Source organism: Amblyomma mixtum, chromosome 9 (assembly GCF_055824585.1).
Source record: "Amblyomma mixtum isolate Tamu chromosome 9, ASM5582458v1, whole genome shotgun sequence".
Classification (NCBI taxonomy): domain Eukaryota; kingdom Metazoa; phylum Arthropoda; class Arachnida; order Ixodida; family Ixodidae; genus Amblyomma; species Amblyomma mixtum.
In genome coordinates this window covers 95,148,243-95,166,150 of record NC_143020.1, presented here as the reverse complement: position 1 = coordinate 95,166,150, position 17,908 = coordinate 95,148,243, and the positions used below count along the sequence as shown (strand labels likewise).

The 17,908-nt window shown below is 45.5% G+C and overlaps 2 protein-coding genes across 3 annotated transcripts in view; one reads left to right on the top strand and one right to left on the bottom strand.

Annotated features, from left to right (window-relative positions):
- The first annotated feature begins 1,975 nt into the window (after positions 1-1,975).
- On the top strand, positions 1,976-11,749 carry LOC149330207 (uncharacterized). The gene is made up of 5 exons (XM_089559772.1): positions 1,976-2,157; positions 6,046-6,211; positions 8,184-8,321; positions 8,419-8,528; positions 11,311-11,749. The coding sequence occupies exons 1-5, from the start codon at positions 2,008-2,010 to the stop codon at positions 11,635-11,637; spliced, it is 891 nt and encodes a 296-aa protein (XP_089415898.1). The 5' UTR covers positions 1,976-2,007; the 3' UTR covers positions 11,638-11,749.
- A 1,015-nt stretch (positions 11,750-12,764) lies between these two features.
- LOC149330206 (spondin-1-like) overlaps positions 12,765-17,908 on the bottom strand; it is a 144,113-nt gene continuing 138,969 nt past the window's right edge. For both annotated transcript variants that reach the window (XM_089560813.1, XM_089560812.1), the window contains one exon: positions 12,765-16,408. The gene's annotated coding sequence lies outside the window, so the exon portion shown is untranslated. The remainder of the gene's footprint in view (positions 16,409-17,908) is intronic.

The window sequence follows — 17,908 nt, the reverse complement described above, 5'->3', positions numbered from 1 at the left end:
ATTGAACGAAACAGCGGCAGGCATATGCCCACAGCACATATGCGAACCATTGAGTCTTCAGTGTTTTACGCTGGATTATATAAACAGTTCTTGTACAACCCAGGGCCATCTTCGAACAACTGCATCGATTAGTTTGTTTTTCGCGCCGGCATATTGGCGACCTCTAGCGGCTTTGCGGGGACCATCTATTGCTGCCCTGGCGCTAAAATACCCGCAAAGGCCGTTGCCGGACCCCTGCTGCTGTAATTTTCACACGAATTAAATGTGTCGCTTAATCTTATCGTATCGAAGTGAAATCTGTACCACTCGAGATATCTACTCGTGCACGTTCTAGATTCGAATATGTTCGTTGCCCCCCCCCTCCCCCCCCCCCCCCCCCCACACACACACACACGCACCCAAACGAATTGTGGACGATACTTTCTCAACGCAATTTGGCGAGGCAACATAGAAACCACAGAAGCATCCTTTTAAATTGCAGCTGTGTGCGTGTACGTGGCGAAGAAAAAGAAGCGACAGAAGATGAGACCATTCCATGTGGGTATGCGCCATCTTTTAAGAGGAAGAAGATGAGAGCATCAGTCTTGATCAGCCTGCCCTTATTCGCCTTTTGCAGCGAAAACTCGGCGTTGAGGGACAGATCTCTTATGTCGCCGGAAAACGAATACATCAAAAGTAAGTCACATTACAGGTAATCTGAAAAAAAGAGTTTTGGTGACGAGCGGTCAAAGTGGAACTGTGCATGAAGTACACATGGTACCCGTGTGTACTCAAAGTTTTTGAATTCAGTTCCTTGTGGAACTTATATTTAGCTTGCTGGTTAGGTAACAGTTAGCAAACTGCCGCCGCGGTGAGTCAGTGGTTATGGCGCTCGGCTGCTGATCCGAAAGACGCGGGTTCGATCCCGGCCGCGATGTACGAATTTCGATGGAGACGAAATTCTAGAGGCTTGTGTACTGTGCGTAGTCAGTGCACGTTAAAGATTTCCAGCTGGTCAAAATTTCCGGAGCCCTTCACTACGGCGTTCCTACGGTGTCTAACATTCTTCGACAAAAATTTTGAAGATTAGAATATTGTAAGGTACTGTTATAAAAATATTGAAGGTAACGGTTCATTCTTCCAATGAATAGCAAATTTGAAGGTTAGAATATTTTAAGGTACTGCTATAAATATATTGAAGCTAATGGTTCATTCCTCCATTAAATAGCAAAATTTTTCTTTTGAAATTTTTCCATCGCTCACATCGAGCATCTGAGACTGCCATAGAAAACCAATGGGGAACGTTTTTGACGATAACAAAAACATTAATAGCAAAAAAATGCACGCCTGCCGATGGGAGATCTGCAGATATATCTCTTGTTATAGTGAAATCTTACTATATATGAAAGGATTGCGTTCGTAAACTCTTCCCGTTGAAAAATTTTCTTTGTCCAGAATTGCTGGGTATGGGTATTTGCAAAAAAAAAAAAACGGTATGCTTGGCGCAACGCGCTTCTGCCGCGGGCCTGAGCTTTCAAGAGATGATTGCACTTAGCACCCTTAGTAAAAAACAGCATTGCGGGTTATCGGTTCCCGCAGTTAGGACCATGCGATAATCATAACAATAGGCATTCTCTAGCCTATAGTTATTGTTATGATCAAATCTAAAATACCTAGCGTAAACCACAAATGCATGTACTGTCGTATAAGTTGGTTCCTTTACCTCAGATGCGCTTTCCGCTGCTGTAGAGATACGAAAAACCTCCTGTGTTTGAATTTCAGTGGACATTAAATAAACATCAGCGGTCGAAATCAGCCCGAAGCCGTCCACTGCGGATTGCAGGCTTATAGCTCACAGCGCTTCTTTCGCAAGTAAAACCCCATTAACCATTAATCCCTGAATGTTGCCTCCGCACTAGTTGCAACGGCCTGCGGCTAAATAATTCCGTTCTTCGATCGACAGATGAGATCGTCCACCTGTGCGGCAAGACGGTCAAGCTGGCCCCCAGCGAGCTTCGATCGGCTCTGATGCTGGAAACTAGTCGCAACCACGACCCTATGCGCGACTGCAGGTGGACCGTGACCACAACAGGCGCCAATCAGTCGGTCGTCGTTGGCTACGTCTCTACCGGCCTCAGGCGCAGCCTATTTTCCGAGATATGCATCGACTACGTAAAGGTACAAACGAACCTCGTTATTGCGAAATGGTTTATAACGAAATAACGGATATAATGAAGGAGTGACTATTCCTCTTGGAAACTTGGTCAACACGCCTATAACGAAGCTACGGCTATAACGAAGTAATCGCTGGGTCCCTACAACTTCGTTATAACGAGGTTGTATGTGAGCGCTTGCAATCACACTTTGTCGAGGTGTTGCATGGATACAAAAGTGTACAGTCTTCGTCAAAAGTCTTCAGGCCGTATAATTTGCTTTTGAAGTGTGTTGTATGAAAATGGCACGACACCCCTGAAGCTGTAAACATCTGCAGGATGAGGCTGCTGGCTTCAAGGAAGTGGAGTCCAGCAAACCATGCACGCTGAAAACTTTTTCGCAAACATTGAAAGCCATGATTAAAGTGGTCTATCCTTGCTAGACAATTTGTTCCTATCATCATCATGAGCCTGAATACGCCCACTGCAGGGCAAAGGCCTGTCCCATGCCTCCACAATTAACCCTGTCCTTTGCCAGTTGCGGCCATCGTATGCCCGCAAACTTCTTAATCTCATCCGGCCACCTAACTTTCTGCCGCCCCTGCTACGCTTGCCTTCCCTTGGAATCCAGTCTGTTATCCTTAATTAAGGACCAGCGGTTATCTTGCCTTCGCATTACACGCCCTGCACAAGCCCATTTTTTCCTCTTGCTCGGTGAATGTTTCACGCTGATGCATTGCAGGGAATGGAGGATTTTTATTTTTATCAAAGTTTTAAATGCACTATGAGCTTAGTGCAAAGAAAAAGGAGTTCTTTCGTAGTTGATGTCTCGAAGAAAATAAATATGTGTGAAGTGCAGCACTTGATAATTAAGATAGTACAAAAGTTGCCACACGTGTATGAAATTACAGCGGATTGGTCGAATGCAAGATGTCGAATGACTACTGCATAGCGCAACACAAAGCGCACATCACATAAAGATAGAGGGGATAGTGGTTGTCCAGTCTACCTTTATGTAATGTGTGCTTTCATACCCAACAATTCTGGACAAAGGCATTTTTTAACGGAGAACAGTTTATGAACGTATTTTTTTTGTTGCATATAATGTAAGTTTTCACTGTAATAATGAATGTATCCGCTGATCTCCAGTGAGCAGCCTTGCATGTTTTCGCCATTAACGTGTTTACAGTCGTCAAGAGCGTTCCCCATTGGATTTTTATGGGAACAGGCGATCAATGGAAACAGGTTAAAAGAAAGGTTTGGTTTGGTTTGGTTTATGGGGTTTAACGTCCCAAAGCGACTCAGGCTAAGAGAGACGCCGTAGTGAAGGGCTCCGGAAATTTCGACCACCTGGGGTTCTTTAACGTGCACTGACATCGCACAGTACACGGGCCTCTAGAATTTCTCCTCCAAAGAAATTCTAGCCGCCGCGGCCGGGATCGAACCCGCGTCTTTTGGGTCAGCAGCCGAGCACCATAACCGCTGAGCCACCATTTTGCTACACATCAGAAGAATGGACAAATACCTTCAATATTTTCAGAACAGCATCTTACAATTTTTTAATATACAAGATTTCTGTCCGATAATGTTGGACATGGTGCGGCGCTACGCAGTAGTCTCTAAGCATGTCCAACTTTCTCAGAAAAAAATTTTGTTTTTAAAAAATTTTAAGGCACTGCTACGCAAATATTGAAGGTAAGGTTCCATTCTTATCATATGTCGCAAAATCTTTATTTTAAAGTGTTTCCGTCGATCGCTTCGAACAGTTGCGACTACCATAGAAAACCAATGGGGGACGCTTTTGACAATAGCAAAAACGTCAGTAGGCAAAAAAATGTAAGACTGCCGTCGAGTGATCTGCGGATAATTGATTGTTATATTGAAATCGTCCATTATATGGAAAAGTGCCTTCATAAACGGTTTCCCGCTGAAAAATGCTTTTGTCCAGAATTGCTGGGTATGCAATGAGCAAACTAGCTCTTGAACAAACGCTACCAAAATGTTGAACTCGTGCAACAGAGTACCTTTCTGTGGCGTGCGTTTTGCACAATTTCAATGCATCTGTTTTTTTTCGGTCAGTTACTACATCGCGTATGTTACTTTAGAAACGTCCAATCTTTTCAGTTTAGGCAATTTCTTGTACAGAATTAGAGACCTTCCTATTTGTGTGCGTGGTTTTTTTTTGGTGGCTCATAAACATCGAACATTTTAGTTTATTTGAAAGTAATTTCAGTCAAGTAGTGATGATCAGTCAGTAGCTTTAAGAAAGCATGCGGAACCTGGAGAGAAAAAGGCATGGTTTGTGAGAAAGTGGAATTAGCTGAGGCTACAGTCTTGAAAAAAAAAAACAGCGCAAAAAGATGACAGAGGTAAAAAAAAAGACACTACGAGATGCTGTATCAACAAGCTCAAGTGTCAGTATGAGGCTACAATCGCCTGAGAGATTTATTACGCCGCCCTCAGCCTGTCTGAAAAAGAAAATTTGAAGCTATGGCTGAGGTAACGCTCTGTACTCGACGACGGCATTGTGATATAATGAAGCATGATGTGGTAGGAAAGCATGGATATTGGAGGTGTTGCAAAATTTTCTGTACAGTGTTGCACAAACTTCTGTATAGTGCATGAACGGCGCAGTGCAGAACCTGCTGGCTCCATGCACAAGCGGCAAGGGGCTAGGAATAATGTCTGCATGCACTTTCGTGGGAGCCAGCATGGATCTTGGTTTACTTCTCACTCTACCCGGGAAGACAGCCCTCATAAAAATGGTCTATAAACTTCTTATAGACCCTATCGCCTCCCTATAAATATTTCTTTTTGTCTACTCATAGTCTGTAGAATGTCTATAGACAAAAGTCTACTGAGAGTGTACGGCCATAAATTTACAGACTGTCTATAGACTGTCTATACGAATTTTATTGCCTATAGACATAGGAATTGTCTATAGAAAGTCTATGGACGACTGTCTAAAGAATTTTTTTTTAAAGCGAGGACAGACGTAATAAAGAACGTTCAACATAAGCGCTTGTGTTGCGTGCTCTTTCTTTCGTTTGTCCCGCCTCCCGCGCTGTTTAACAGTGAATCAGTACCAACTTGCCCAAATCGCAGCCTTTACTTCACACGTCTCGAAAAGTTATTTGAAGCCCAGCGGGCAACGACTAATGTCGCCAGTGCACGTTCGAGTGCTCCAGACATGCCCGCATAGGTGTCTGCTCATCCTTGACTACTGAGCAGATTTCCACATGTGTATACTGGCAGTGAGCCCGCTCGAAGTACATCGCTAGAATCTCGGCTTGCTCCAGCTCTTTCGAGAATGCCCGATCGCATTTAAGATGCCCTGGAACTTCTTTTATTCAGAAGAAGGGTTGGCTCTCAGCATGGCAAGGATAGATAATGCAACGATTCGACACAGCTGCGCACGTGTAGTTAAAGGTCATCTTTCATGTTCGTACGTTGGTGTAAAAGAATGCTGTTGCATTGAATGGGCTTTATTTTTGTAACTTAATATGCCAACGCATTTTCTGGATAAGTACGCTCTTGGGTTGGTTTTGTTTGCTTTATGGTGGTTTAACGTCCCGAAGCAACTCAGGCTATGAGGGACGCTGTATTTCGACCACCGGGAGTTCTTTAACGTGCACTGACATCGCACTGCACACAGGCCTCTAGAATTTCGCCTTCATCGAAATTCGGCCGCTGCGGCCGGGATCGAATCCGCGTCTTTCGGGTACGCTCTTGGGAGCAGCAGCGTTGCCTCTATAGCACTCTGTACAGAAGGGTGTACAAAGGGAGTAAGTTGTCCTTTAGAGCACACATTTTAAGTATTTTAAGTTTACCCTCTTTAACTCCTCTCTGTTTAGAGTGTACTTAGACCACAATAACTCTTATTTATACACCTATCACTTCTGAAAACATGCAGATCAGTCACCGAGATCGTGCGCCGATATGGATTTGCGGCGAAGACACGAAGAGTGTCGATGTCTATCCGCACAGCGTGAACTTCACGCTTCACTTGAACCCTACGTGGACGATGGAGTCTGCCGGAGTTCCCGTCGTGCTGTACGTGACAGCTGCGTCTCTTCCCGGTAGGTGTCTCTGTCTCATCCAAAGAAGCCGTCATGGAGTGAACTATTGCGCTACAACCCTCTTTAATGACCGCGCACTCTTTTCTAGCATCCTTCTTCCATCTTTACTCCCCTATTGGTTTGTTTACTCATTTTTAGCACCCTTTTTCCATCTTTACTCCCTTATTGGTTTTTTACTCATTTCTAGCACCCTTCTTCTATCTTTACTCCCTTATTGGTTTTTTCGCACTCTTTTCTAGCACCCTTCTTCCATCTTTACTCACCTATTCCTTCCCCTACGCAGAGTAGCATGGCAGCGAATATTCACGCCGGCTAAAATCTGTCTTTCATTAAAGAGTTCTCTCTTTCTTCACCCGCCGTTCATTTGGTGGCTGGATGCTATTTTCCCTCATGCCCGTACAGTGTCCAAAGCAGAAATCTGCTTTACAGTGTCGTAAACTGACGAAGGAAAAGCGAAAGTATATAGCATTTTCAGGCTGTGTTGAAAAGCGCCTGTAAGTACCTTTCGGGCAGTACTTGTACTGGGGCTATTAACCATATTTCAGTTAAAGACTATTCGGATAGCTCTTGAGACATACAACGCAATTCATCATTAACCTCAGCTTTTTTTGCAACCGCAGAGGTACCAGAAAACCACAAACCTCGCTTTGGGGCGTTAAACTCCCATACATCAAAACCAGAAACCTATCACCTTCGGCAAATTGCAATTAGAGTACCAAAAGCAAGAACAAATTACAGGTTTAAAACCATTGGATACCAAATGACTGCTTTTCTGAATGGAAACAGAAACACTCGTGATCTCCTGTACGAGTGTAAAAATCAAGAAATATACAAGAATAAAGTGATTCCAACGTTGACTGCATGATTGTTTTCTACTTCTTGTGATGTACTGTAAGATTTATAATAGTGAACAAGTGCTGTGTGATTAAGACTGCTTATTCTCTGTCCATAGCTCCATATATTGTTACAGTTTGCATCTGCTTAAGAAATCTGCAGCTAGTACTGTGCAGGTTTTTCATACGTTTATCTTAGGTTGCTGTTTTAGCACTTACGGTATGTGATGGTTCAGTATCTTTGTATGCAAATTACTTCAGCTTCAGGTACTGTTCTGTTTCTTCAACGCGTTTCTTTTTCTCGGTTGTCATTCATGGATTTCACTTGTGTTTTCACTATGACAACAACTGTCGACCTGAGTGCTACGCTAATTGTTTGGTTTATTGGGGTTGAACGTCCCGAAGCAACTCAGGCTATGAGGGACGCCTATGCTAATTGTATTTGTTTTTTTTTTTATATATGCGCCAAATAGACCCTGCTTAGAACAGAGAGGAAGGCCCTCGCCAGGCATCGTGCCTTTTGGCCTCCTCCTTGAAGTGTATGCATGTGCACTTGAAATAAGGTTCCAGTTTCCAAGTGCCTACAACAAGCGCCTGCAAGTGGCACAACCGTTAATGAATGAAGTGCCACAATACGAGTGTGTGGCCATTGTGAGTTTCCTTCAGGAATGCGCACGCTTCAGGAATGCGCAAAACGTGCTAGAAACACAATAGATGTCGTAGCTTTTATTTTAATGCATCCTTAATTCTATTTAGAACCATTTCTGTGCACATGCGTTGCGCTAAGCCACCCCCCCCCCCCCAAAAAAAAAAAAAAAGTTCCGACCCGTGCTACTCTGCCTGGGGGCGCCACCTGACGCAGCACTTCTGGTTTCCAGAAGAGACCACTGCACCGGTCTCGACACCAGAAGTGCTTTGTCAGGTAGCGCCCCTACGCAGAATGGTAGGGGTCGGAACTTGGAGGGGATAAGAAAAACTGTCGTTGAAAACAAAAAAAAAGGCGTAGAACAAGTCTTTACTCTCTATAAATGGCTCGGGAATGCTGCCGGAAAGCGAAATGCCTATCTCACTTTCCTCACCCAGTCTTTCAAACGTTCGTATCAAGGCTTTGCTTTTACATATGACCCTTCACGTTCCAGATTCCATGGGGAAATGTAAGAACGGTTCATTCTTCTGCGCTGTGTCCGGCATTTGCATCTGGGAGGGCTTCATCTGCGATGGAGTGGCCAATTGTTTGGACTACGACGACGAGCATCTCTTCTACGGAAGCACATGCCGTAAGCAAGGAGAATGCTCTTCATTAACGTCCACTGATTACGCGGCTACCCCGAATGCAGAGCCGCTTACAGGTCCAGGCAAACATTTTGTGCGCAGTTATGCCGATGCTGGCGCTCGAGCTGATCGTGTGCGGCCTCACCATGCTTTTGGTCACCACGTTCGCCTTCTGCGCCCTTCTACGGGACATCGTCAAGGACTACAAGATGGTAACGCTGCTATCTGTCGTTTACTATGCGAAGAATAAGGAGCCCGTTCAGCCGTTTTCACGACGTCTGATGTCACACATGGTCAGTGTGTATGATGACGTGTATGACACTTAATGCGTGTTCATGACAGGCATATCATGCGACGCCACCGAACTGGAAGTGACGTCACAAAACAGGGAATCAATGACAGGAAATGACGTTACAAAAGCAGATGTGACGTCACCGAACCGGAAGTGTTTCTACAACGACTCGACGTTCTCCTTGTGCTATCGCTACTCAGGCAGGACGTTGTCTAGGCTAATTGTGATATGTGCATTTTGGACACATGATCCTACTTCGTCTGTCCGCTAAAAAACGGATCATTAGGCATCTTTTGCATGCGAGAGTGCGCTTTAATTCTCGGATTAAAAATTTTTCTCTAGATTTATGGCTCATTGCTTAGCTCTTGTTCCAAACTTGTTTGTACGCCATCTTGGCCAATCAGTACCGCGGCATTAGCTGCTCTGCATGATCCCCTAGATTCAACCCTTTCCTGCTTATTGTGGACTCAACTTCTACTCTAGCGCCCTCTTTGCGTGACTGACTATATCTAGCCGTGCATAAACCTACCATGAGGGTTCACAAAGAGGGTTAAAAGAGGGAACATAGAGGGTTCAGCTGACGCAGCGACGACGCAGCGAGCCATGGAACGAAAAATGATTGCTGTAACGTTAAAGGGGCACCGCGATGATTTCTTCAGTACCCGTTAATATCATTAAATAGATTCATCATGCTTTCCAGAGACCAGAGCAAAAATAATTATTGAAATCGGAGCATGCAAACGAAAGTTATTCCACTCTGAAAATTCGAAATGAAATGCTCAGACGAAAACGCATTTCACTCACCCATTTCACTCACCCAGTACCGAGATTGGGCGCTACCAATCAGAACCGTACCTAGCGCACACGCAGCGGAAGCGTGCATGCAGTTGTTGCTTTGTCGGGGCTGTAGACAGCCGCGCATTTTGACGGCGTCTTCCCCTTGTGTACGCGGCGCCGTAGTCAGGGCAGGGGTGACTAACAACAAAGGAAGCTCCCCGAAGTTTCTTTTTTAGTCGGACTGGAAGGCTGTGAACAGTAGCCCCCCTCCCCCCCAAACTCGACTCCCGTGTCCTGTCCGGCCTTTCTCTTCCCAATTCTGGGCGAGGTGTGTCGACTGGCTTTTTTTTTCGCTGCCGTCTTGGTATGGTCACGGCCGGTCTCGACGCGCGCGCTTTCCTGTTTTGAGCCAACGTTTTTTGAACAGCGCTGGCCGCCACGAAGGTTTCAAGCGGAATGGAAAGTGTCGCCCCTAGCTGTATTCTTGTTAGTTTTCGTTTGCTTTCCCTGCTTCTTTCCAGTTTTTGTGGCATGCGAAAAGCTTTGAGTGCTCAGAGGCATAATATTTTGGATCAATTTCGTAAGTATAAAGGAACAATATGCAAACTGGACGCACAACCAATGAGAAAGGCAGCGCCCTATCTGGATGCCACCTCATTTCCGCTGCCGCAAATGGCCGCCGCGTTGCGACACCATCGGCTCGAAACAAGCATTTCTAGCGAAGATTAAAATATCAAATATTATTATTTCGGCGATCTCATTGCGCGTTCAGGACTCACAATATCCCTTACTCTGCATACAAATAACAAAGAACCCATGCATTATGTACGTCGCAGGGTGCCTTTAAGAGTTAACTCGTTTTGGCGGGCTAGTTGGTTAAGCATCTTGAATAAACAGCGCGAACGAAGACGAGCACAAAAGACAAGAAAATGGACGACTCAGCGCTGTGTCGTCCATTTTCTTGTCTTTTGTGCTCGTCTTCGTTCGCGCTGTTTATTCAAGAAGCCTTTAAGAGATCGAAAGAGGGCGGAGTGGGTGAGGGAACAAAGGCGGATTAATGACATTCTAGTCGAAATCAAGGGGAAGAAATGGGCTTGGGCAGGGCATTTAATGCGAAGGCTAGATAACCGGTGGTCCTTAAAGGTAACGGAGTGGATTAAAAGAGAAGGAAAGCGTAGCAGGGGGCGGCAGAAAGTTAGGTGGGCGTATGAGTTTAAGAAGTTTGCGGGGATACGTTGGCCGCAACTGGCAAAGGACAGGGTTAATTGGAGAGACATGAGACAGGCCTTTTCCCTGCAGTGGGCGTAGTCAGGCTGATGATGAAACCTGCCATGACGTGTCCGAGACGCTGTGTCTCGAAGTGGATTTGTTAATGATATGTTGTGTAATGAAAGACCTCTCATCATTTCGCGTTGCTATTACAGCTCAATAATAGACACCTATAGCATACCGTGTACCATGTTGCCATTACCGTTACCGGAGTACCGGGAGCCCGCCCACCACCGGTGAGCACGCGCTGATTGGTCCAGATGGTGCAGGCGCGCTCGCAAATGACAGGTAGCTGGCGCCATCTGGCGCCATCAAGACGATTTACGCATGCACATTGGCTGCGAGCGAGCTCCCGGTAGTCCGGCTTCGGTAACCATAACACGGTATACGGTATGCTAAATGTGTCTAACACCATCCACCCTGCACCCATCGTTTTGTACTCGTCAGTATAACTCACGCTTGTGGTCTTGTTGCGGCGTCCTTCGAGCAGCCCAGACGCATTTGAGCTAGAACTATTAGCTATGAAACTAGCCGTGGAGGAGGACTCCGGACCGATTTTAGCCCACTTGGAATCTCAATTCACGATCGTTTTAGCATTTCACCCCCACTGAGGTGGAAGGCGTGGTCGGACTCGTGACCTGCCATCGTTCTCGCAGGCCTCGGTGCACATGGAGCGGGATCCGGCTGCCAAGCGCGAAGCGAGGGAAGCCAAGTTGCTCGACAATCGCTACGACATGCCTTTTGCTGGCGGTGATGACTACGTCGTAGCTGCGTTGAAGGCTTCTTCCGGAAACCCTTCGACCGGACCCGCTACTCCTAGGACCCCGGTGGTCCACAGTGCGGGCGAAAAGACCTCGGGTGCACCTACGGAAGCCGAGGGACACACGACGTCGAAGGCTGTCAAGCGCCGCTACTCTGTGGTCCCCCAAAACGTGCTCGCCAACGTCGACGCTGATGAAGAAAACTCAAGAGTTCGCGTGTGAAACCATCATTTACACTTCCCCGCCATCTTGTTGGCAAGCGAAATAGTATGTGACCGCTTTTGTGCGTTTCTTTTTTATCTCTCACCAGATGATTTTCAGGCTCATTACTGGACTGTGGCATCACTAGCATCGCGAATAATTAAGACAAAATGTACTGCAATACACGCTTCACGAGGCCTCAGGTCCCCCGCAGCCACCAGAAATAAGACGTGATTTGACCTGAGGCCTCGTGAAGCGTGTATTGCAGTACATTTTGTCTTAATTATTCGCGATGCTAGTGATTGCTTCTCATCCTATGGAGATTATTAACTCTTTAAGCCAAAAATACCCTTACGAATTCGGCAACAGCGTAGCAGAGATAATCGGTACGCGGCGAACTTGTAAGCTATCTCAGCATCAAAGCGTACAAAATGTGTTTTTAGGCTTGTCCAAGCTCTGCTACTGTCAGTGCCGTACGCAATGTGCAATATCTTCTTAATGCGCTGTACTACGTCCGTTTGGAACAGCGAAACGCTGCAGTACGATGTAAGGCATCCGCAAGACTGCAAGGACACAGAAAAAATGCCCAGTAACTGCCTGACATCTGAGAGGTCATTCTGGAAGATCTGTAGTGAGACATAACTCTCTCACTGTACCGGGCGTTCAAAAGTGGTAGCTTTAAGCGTCATGCTCTACTGGATGGAGCAGATATTGAGTAAATATTGAGGTCACTGGTCTGGAATATCTGTAGTGAGACATTACTTTCTCAGTATGCCGGGCGTTCAAAAGTGGTAGTTTTAAGCGTTATTCTCTGCTGGAGGGAGTAGATATTGAGGTCACTGGTCTGGAATATCAGTAGTGCGGCTTTACTGTGTCAGCGTATACCGGGCGTTCGAAAGCGGCAGTTTTAAGCGTTATGGAGTATTGGAAGGAGTAGATTTTGATGCAACGAATCAGAGTTCAGGGTTAAATAGGATGACAATGAACGTCAGATTAAGGGCGACGTATTGCGGTGCACGATATACGTCGTTACGTTGCTAGTGCTAGAAACAGTCGTTGAGAAACCCCAGATATCGTTCTTACTGACATACTTGCGAGCTGCAACCTCGAGTCCGTCCTTGCGAACATAGCGCGGAAGAATGACACACTTCACCCTGAAGAGACAGTTTATTTTATGAAATATTGCATCTGATTAACAATGATCTAACTGTACAGTCGCTCTGGCTAGGCGGACAGGACGACAAGGAACAACATAAAAACATGGGCACAACCACCAGTTTCAAGCATAGGCTGGAACAAAACACTGTTTTCGTGTGGGAAAAGTTGGAAGGCAGATTTTTTTTTTGCAGGTTTTAGCTGAAGTTATTTTACACTGTGTGATTCATGTCGAGGCTAATGCAGTTATGTTCGTCAGTTTAAGCATGTACAAGTGAACGGAAGTATTACTTCTGCATTTCGCTGTGCAATTTTCAATATGTTATTTTCCCAATATTGCATTTGCCACACTTGTCGTTGATGCAAAACATACGCAAAACAAAGGTTAAATGCACTTAAATTTCGGTGTTTTTATTGCTGCAGTTCATACGTTTAGTACATGTGTTACCATGTGTTGATTTGATAATGCAGGTCACTTGATTCTGTTTAAATTATTCGCTTTAGCTTTTCCAAGTAAAAGTGCGAATTGTATTTTTTCGCACTCACTAAGAACGCATTTGTTAATATGCGCACTTTTTGGCCTGAGCTGTTCTACGAGGAAGAAAAACAGTTGCTCCTCAGGTTGTTTCCAATGTCATCGTCCGGAAGGCGCGCAACAAGATATACACATGTTTTGAGCGCTCTGAAACGAACAAGAAAATATTTTTGCTTCACAACAGGAGAACAGTGACAGACTTCGAAAGGCTACGCAAAACGACAACACTCATCTGCTATGATCGTTTCTGACTAAAGTGACTATACACCACACACAAACAAACAATTCCTCCACACCACTAAGATCCAAGAAGATCGGCTTGAACACAAAACAGCTTTTCTTGCAACGCAACACTTCTTGCAACCTCAGAATGTGCGCATTTATTGTGTCGAAATTTAAAGTACATAGTACCTTCTTTCAAGCTTTTACTGAAGAGTGACTCACGCAAGCGTTATTATTTTTCCGAGATACATAGTTTTCATTTTAAAAATGATTGCAATTGATTTGGAACCACCAAATTTCGATCTCCGTGGATTCTTTGGTTGATGCGGAGTACGTTCAAGCACATTTCACCGGCTGTTAGCCTTCGACGAGCCAACATATATAACATCTCATCGCATTGCATGACATAGCAAGCGTCCAGTCTCTACAGTTCATAATGTGCAATGCTTAAACGCCCTTTCGCGACTTCAACGACACCATTAAAAGGAGGAAGTTCAGGAACCTAAACGTAAAAAGGATGTATTTTTTTTGTCTCATTTTCATAAAGGCACCACCTATGTTTAGTTGTGTTTACAGGCTAAACATGCAGATAGAGAGAGAAAGAGCAATACAGAGATGCGAAGCGTCTAAGAAAGCCTTCGTTCTTGGCTGCTTCTGTGGTTCACTTTAAAAACAGCCGTGGTCACGTATAAAGGCTTATTTCGGAAGACGTGGAAGTGGATCAGTGTGTTGGCAAAAAGCGATGCTACGCTGCCTGTAAATGCCGGGGCATTGCCCGATAACTCCAGGGCGCGTTATAAGATACAGAACGTTGGAGCTTTACTGTGTTCCAAAACATAAGACGCAGGTAAAAGAACTGTGGGTTAATGACACCAGAGTGGTCAGCACAGTCTCTGAATGAATCTTTAAAGCTACAGTTAAGCGTTTAAAATGTCACATATCAAGAATTGAGCGTATTAAGAACACCGAGTCTCTAACACACTTTCTGACCGCGCCGAATGTTATCCCAACGGCAGAATCGTTTTCAGGGCTCCGAACTATTGCGAGTCATTAGAAAGCTTCATTGTCAAACTGGTAATTTCATTCTTAACATTGATTGTGCATGTTCAAATATATAGTGACAGAAAAATGTAAACCGCGTACAACAAAGAGCCCTGTTGTGCTATAATTTTGAGAATTGTTACTTTAATTGCGTTAAACTTTTGAATTTTTCGCAGACAAGAGTGTCAGAAGATGTTGCATTATTAAGGTGAAGTACTCGCAATTTTGTCGTTAGTAACAAGCGTATTGCTTGAGGTCCATTACTACTAGGACATTTCACTGTAGAGGTTGTAGGGAAATATGAGTCTACGTGGCATGTTTGCAGACTTGCAATATCATGCTGTAGGAAACATCTAGAAGCTTCTAGTGACGCGTAAAAACTCATTGTAACACAGTCGTTAGTAGATGACATAGTACTTTGACTTTATTCCGCCCACATCATCGTCCAAAACGTTTGTAGTGGATCTTAAGAAATCCTCAAAGTAGTACCTCTCAAATTCATGAGTGCCCCTGAGTTCTGTGAGGGACTCAGAAACCATCATCAGCACAAAGTTTACATTGTTCGCACTTCACCATGCTCACAAATCTTGAATAATTTTACGGATTAAAACTCAGTGCATGAGCACTTCTGTTTTGTTTGAGTAAGGAGTAGTGACGCAGAGTAAATGATTTATGCTTGGTGAATCTTGTTTGAAAAGAGAGACCTTCTTAGACTGCTGCTTCATGAACTGAGTAGAAAGTCAGCTTAGCCGCGTAGCTTCAGCAGTTTAAGTTTTTATCTTCATCAGTGCATGACAGTATTGACCTTTGTGGCAACCTTAACCTGACGTGGTAGACTAATTTCTTCGGAACACCAGTTATAATTAGACTAGGCGTGTATGAAGGTAATATTAGGGTAAACGTTGCGCTTCAAGTATTTTACAGAAGGCTAGTTAAGCTTAACTGCCATGCTTGCCGAGAAATCTGTAATGCGTTTATTTCTCCTCAGTATTAGCAGATTCACAACAGGCAGATTTACAACGTTCGCTCCAAGCGCTGCTAATGCTTAACGACACAATGTACAAGCTATTAATCACATCGATACATGTCTGACTGACCAAAAGACGTTGTTCCTTCGGGACTGTTTTTACAATAGTATACAGACTGTCGTATAGACATGCGACTCTTGACATAACAGTTTGCAGTCACTGAAAATGAGTACTTTCAACCGCAAACGTAGTCGTTACGGTCCTCCACAATGAGGCAACCCTTTGCCATCGCAGAGCTTCGTAGGTATAGCTTAACTCTGCGAACTTGCCGCACTCATTCACCAGCATACTTCTAACTGCATTTCTGTTATAAGTCGTAAGATGCGATCGTGCCCTACAAGCATATGTCTAGAGCCCAGCGCCGATTACGGCAAACGAAAAAAAAAACGAAGCGATGAATGAGTAAAGTGTTCGGAGCAGAGGTCACGTGGAGCTGTGACGTGGTGCCTCGCAGGTGAGCTGTCGCCCAGCAGGCGAGAGGAGCGTTGATGCCAGGAGCAGGCCTTTCTTTTTTTTTTTTTTTCAGCACCGTTTCGCACTATCATCGATAGAGGGCGCTAACCAGCGTTGAGAGATGCATCTTCAAGGGAGCAACTGAATGCGAGCAAAGCCTACGGTGTTTCCGCGGACTAGGAGCAGCGTTCTAGCGATGCTACGCACAAGCGCGGCAGCAATGGCGGTAGTCGATGCGTGAAATGTGCGCAGTAGTCGAGGAAAAACTGGATAGGTCGAATGTCCAGGCGATATGTGTTGTGCAGTCGTGTCGGGTGGCGTCTTGAAGTACTCGTACCAGGTCACTTTCAGTTTGGCACTGCAAAGAAAAGAACATGTGTCTGTCTGAGCGTTTCAGAAACAGCGTTCCACCCTCTGAACAAAAATACGCCTATATGGGAGTAAAAGAGGAGTAGCGCTCTCCTTTCTATAAAAGGAAGAGGGTGTTGACGTAGAGCGGAGCAGCCTCTTAAGACTATATATAAGCGTGGAAACTGCATGACGCCAGAAAAAACACCTTCGGCCACTTGAAGGACATCTAGGTACTTGCGGATAATTTCAAGTTATGCACTTACGTTTGCTTGCTAGAGACAAAAAAAATTACCGAAGGCACTTTGGAAATTCTAAAGTGTGCTTGCCGAAAGCCTTGTGGTTAACCCACTGCCGATTCCCCGAACTGCTTGGCGCGGAATCACTGGGCCGCTTCGGAGCCATGCGTCTCACTCGACTGCAGCGAGACGTCTGGCGAAGGAGCGGCGGTGCAGCTGCCACCGCCGACGCGTGCGCGCTCGTTCTACCGCTACTGTGTGACGTCTCGGTTGCTATGCACAGGCTACTTCTAGGCACACAAAGAGACAAGGAACAGATTAATAATGAAGACAGAAACAATATCCGGGTAAGACCCATACCCCAACACATGGATCCCAATATACATCACGAAAGACGACAAGCCAGAGTCAGAGCACTCAGCAGGGAATTCAGCGACAATCCCAGCGTACTTTGCACGGACGCAGCAAAGTACCGACACCAACGTTAAATGATCGCCGTTGAAACAGACGACGGAGAGAAAAATAACCAGCGCAACGATAAACAACCCAAACACAGAAGCAGCTGAAGAAGCCGCCATTGCTCTCGCAATATCGCACGGCAACGCAACAGGACACACCCTCACTATAGCGACGAACCCCAAACAAGCATGCAGAAACTACACAAGAGGCAGGATCGACAGCATCGCCAATCATATTCTGCACACGGCGAGAAGACACAAAAACACTAAACATAGTATAGTGTCCGTTTCCGGACATGAGGGGTGAGGGGCAACGTGGCAGCAGACGATTAGCTCGACGGTACGTCAACCGAGCAGACTCAACACTTTGCACCACGGACACATTTGACCCCCCCCCCCCCCCCCCCGTACTCAGATATACTCGATCATTACAGGGGTCAGCGGAAACGCTACCCAGCCCCACACAAAAGGCTTACCAAAGAGGAGGCGGTAGACTGGCGCAGACTACAAACCGGTACCTACCCGCACCTGCAAAAACTACACAAGATTTTCCCTGCACAATATGCAGACGAATGTCCGTGGTTTCAGGGTAAACCTACACTAGAGCATGTCACATGGACCTGCCCTAAGGCAGACTTAGAGCCAAGAATAAACAACCCGAGTGTGATGCAGTGGGAGCACTTGCTGGCCAGCGAGGACGAGGAATCGCCACGATTTCTTGTGCGCCGAGCCACGATGGCAGCAGTCAAGTGCGGTATCCTGGACCAAGGATCGACCACGGCGCCTAGTGACCCGTAAGGGTCAAGAACACTT

Bases quoted from the DNA above. Each gene is read 5' to 3' on its own strand.
- LOC149330207 (XM_089559772.1), top strand. From the start codon at position 2,008: ATGCTGGAAACTAGTCGCAACCACGACCCTATGCGCGACTGCAGGTGG. The intron at 8,322-8,418 runs GTAAGCAAGGAG...TTTTGTGCGCAG, and splicing joins CTTCTACGGAAGCACATGCC to TTATGCCGATGCTGGCGCTC. The intron at 8,529-11,310 runs GTAACGCTGCTA...TCGTTCTCGCAG, and splicing joins TCGTCAAGGACTACAAGATG to GCCTCGGTGCACATGGAGCG.